The 3,678-nt window shown below is 53.0% G+C and overlaps 1 protein-coding gene across 1 annotated transcript in view; it reads left to right on the top strand.

Moving 5' to 3' along the window:
* Positions 1-3,678, top strand: part of cdc27 (cell division cycle 27) — a 19,565-nt gene that overhangs the window by 7,747 nt on the left and 8,140 nt on the right. The window contains 2 exon segments of the mRNA XM_062439167.1: positions 3,566-3,639; positions 3,642-3,678. The exon segment at positions 3,642-3,678 is cut by the window's right edge and continues 23 nt beyond it. Coding sequence (XP_062295151.1) covers positions 3,566-3,639; positions 3,642-3,678 — 111 coding nt within the window.

The raw sequence follows: 3,678 nt of genomic DNA, 5'->3' as shown, positions 1-3,678 counted from the left end.
CACTAACTCCTGCATCACACCCTCCTCCTCCATCACTCCTCCTCCATCACTCCTCCTCCTCCATCACTCCTCCTCCATCACACCTCCTCCTCCATCACTCCTCCTCCATCACTCCTCCTCCTCCATCACACCTCCTCCTCCATCACACCACCTCCTCCTGCATCACTACTCCTGCATCACACCTCCTCCATCGAACCTCCTCTTCCTCATCACTCCTCTTCCTCATCACTCCTCCTCCTCATCCATCACACCTCCTCCTCCTCATCCATCACTCCTCCTTCTCCATCACACTTCCTCCTCCTCCATCACACCTCCTACTCCTCCATCACACCTCCTCCATCACTCCTCCTCCTTCATCACACCTCTTCCTCATCACTCCTCTTCCTCATCACTCCTCCTCCTCCATCAATCCTCCTCCTCCAATCACACCTCCTCCTCCTCCATCCCTGCCTCCTCCATCACTACTCCTCCTCATCACACCTCTTCCATCACTACTCCTCCTCCATCACTCCTCCTCCTCCATCACACCTCCTCCTCCTCCATCACTCCTCCTCTCCTCCAATCACACCTCCTCCATCACTCCTCCTCCTCCATCACTTCTCCTCCATCACTACTCCTCCTCCATCACACCCTCCTCTTCCTCCACCACTCCTCCTCCTCCAACACACCTCCTCCATCACTCCTCCATCACTCCTCATCCTCCTCCATCACACCTCCATCACACCTCCTCCATCACTTCTCCTCCTCCATCACACCTCATCCTCCATCACACCTCCTCTTCCTCCATCACACCTCCTCACTCCTCCATCACACCTCCTCTTCCTCCATCACACCTCCTCCTCCATCACACCTCCTCCTCTATCACTCCTCCTCCGTCACACCTCCTCCTCCTCCTCCATCACTCCTCCTCCATCACTCCTCCTCCATCACACCCTCCTCCTCCATCACTCTTCCTCCATCACACCTCCTCCTCCATCACTCCTCCTCTTCCACTATCACTCCTCCTCCGTCACACCTCCTCCTCCTCCATCACTCCTCCTCCATCACATCGCCTCCTCCTCCATCACTCCTCCTCCTCCATCACTCTTCCTCCTCCATCACACCTCCTCCTCCATAACTGATCAGACTGGTATCAGACTGGTCAGATTGGTATCAGACTGGTATCAGACTGGTCAGACTGGTATCAGACTGGTATCAGACTGGTCAGATTGGTATCAGATTGGTATCAGACTGGTATCAGACTGGTATCAGACTGGTCAGATTGGTATCAGATTGGTGTCAGACTGGTATCAGACTGGTATCAGACTGGTCAGATTGGTGTCAGACTGGTGTCAGACTGGTATCAGACTGGTATCAGACTGGTCAGACTGGTCAGATTGGTGTCAGACTGGTGTCAGACTGGTATCAGACTGGTCAGACTGGTCAGACTGGTCAGACTGGTGTCAGACTGGTATCAGACTGGTATCAGACTGGTCAGACTGGTCAGATTGGTGTCAGACTGGTGTCAGACTGGTATCAGGACTGGTCAGACTGGTATCAGACTGGTATAATAATGAAGTGATGTTATAATGGACCACCCTGCCTCTCTCTCTCTCCAGGCTGCAGTGTGGCAGGCTCTGAACCACTACGCCTACCTGGACGCTGTTTTCCCTCGCTGAGAGACTCTATGCTGAAGGTAACACCTGTCTGTCTGCCTGTCTCTCTCTCTCTGTGTACCTGTCTGTCTGCCTGTCTCTCTCTCTGTGTACCTGTCTGTCTGCCTGTGTGTCACTCTCTTCTCTGTGTACCTGTCTGTCTGCCTGTCTCTCTCTCTGTGTACCTGTCTGTCTGCCTGTCTCTCTCTCTCTCTGTGTACCTGTCTGTCTGCCTGTCTCTCTCTCTCTGTACCTGTCTGTCTGCCTGTCTCTCTCTCTGTGTACCTGTCTGTCTGCCTGTGTGTCACTCTCTCTCTGTGTACCTGTCTGTCTGCAGTGAGGTCAGAGGAGGCTCGCTACCTGTTGGCCACATGTAAAACCTGTCTCTCTCTCTCTCTCTGTGTACCTGTCTGTCTGCCTGTGTGTCTCTCTGTGTACCTGTCTGTCTGCCTGTATCTCTCTCTCTGTGTACCTGTCTGTCTGCCTGTATTTCTCTCTCTCTGTGTACCTGTCTGTCCTGCCTGTATCTCTCTCTCTGTGTACCTGTCTGCCTGTGTGTCTCTCTCTCTGTGTACCTGTCTTTCTGCCTGTGTGTCTCTCTCTCTGTGTACCTGTCTGTCTGCCTGTGTGTCTCTCTCTCTGTGTACCTGTCTTTCTGCCTGTGTGTCTCTCTCTGTGTACCTGTCTGTCTGCCTGTCCTATCTCTCTGTGTACCTGTCTGTCTGCAGTGAGGTCAGAGGAGGCTCGCTACCTGTTGGCCACATGTAAACCTGTCTCTCTCTCTCTGTGTACCTGTCTGTCTGCCTGTGTGTCTCTCTCTGTGTACCTGTCTGTCTGCCTCTGTATCTCTCTCTCTGTGTACCTGTCTGTCTGTATTTCTCTCTCTCTGTGTACCTGTCTGTCTGCCTGTATCTCTCTCTCTGTGTGTCTCTCTCTCTCTGTGTACCTGTCTGTCTGCCTGTGTGTCTCTCTCTCTGTGTACCTGTCTTTCTGCCTGTGTGTCTCTCTCTGTGTACCTGTCTGTCTGCCTGTCCTATCTCTCTGTGTACCTGTCTGTCTGCAGTGAGGTCAGAGGAGGCTCTCTACCTGTTGGCCACATGTTAACCTGTCTCTCTCTCTCTGTGTACCTGTCTGTCTGCAGTGATGTCAGAGGAGGCTCTCTACCTGTTGGCCACATGTTAACCTGTCTCTCTCTCTCTCTCTGTGTACCTGTCTGTCTGCAGTGAGGTCAGAGGAGGCTCTCTACCTGTTGGCCACATGTTAACCTGTCTCTCTCTGTGTACCTGTCTGTCTGCAGTGAGGTCAGAGGAGGCTCTCTACCTGTTGGCCACATGTTAACCTGTCTCTCTCTCTCTGTGTACCTGTCTGTCTGCAGTGAGGTCAGAGGAGGCTCTCTACCTGTTGGCCAACATGTTAACCTGTCTCTCTCTCTCTGTTGTACCTGTCTGTCTGCAGTGAGGTCAGAGGAGGGCTCTCTACCTGTTGGCCACATGTTAACCCTGTCTCTCTCTCTCTGTGTACCTGTCCTGTCTGCAGGTGAGGTCAGAGGAGGCTCTCTACCTGTTGGCCCACATGTTAACCTGTCTCTCTCTGTGTACCTGTCTGTCTGCAGTGAGGTCAGAGGAGGCTCTCTACCTGTTGGCCACATGTTAACCTGTCTCTCTCTCTCTCTGTGTACCTGTCTGTCTGCAGTGAGGTCAGAGGAGGGCTCTCTACCTGTTGGCCACATGTTAACCTGTCTCTCTCTCGTCTGTGTACCTGTCTGTCTGCAGTGAGGTCAGAGGAGGCTCTCTACCTGTTGGCCACATGTTAACCCTGTCTCTCTCTCTCTGTGTACCTGTCTGTCTGCAGTGAGGTCTAGAGGAGGCTCTCTACCTGTTGGCCACATGTTAACCTGTCTCTCTCTCTCTGTGTACCTGTCTGGTCTGCAGTGAGGTCAGAGGAGGCTCTCTACCTGTTGGCCACATGTTATTATCGATCAGGGAAGCCTTACAAGGCGTACCGTGCTTGCTGAAGGCTCACAGCTGCTCCACACCACAGGTTC

The sequence above is a fragment of the Scomber scombrus genome, chromosome 18 (assembly GCF_963691925.1).
Source record: "Scomber scombrus chromosome 18, fScoSco1.1, whole genome shotgun sequence".
Classification (NCBI taxonomy): domain Eukaryota; kingdom Metazoa; phylum Chordata; class Actinopteri; order Scombriformes; family Scombridae; genus Scomber; species Scomber scombrus.
Note: the sequence above shows the minus strand (reverse complement) of the source record. Positions and strands in the feature narration are given on the sequence as shown.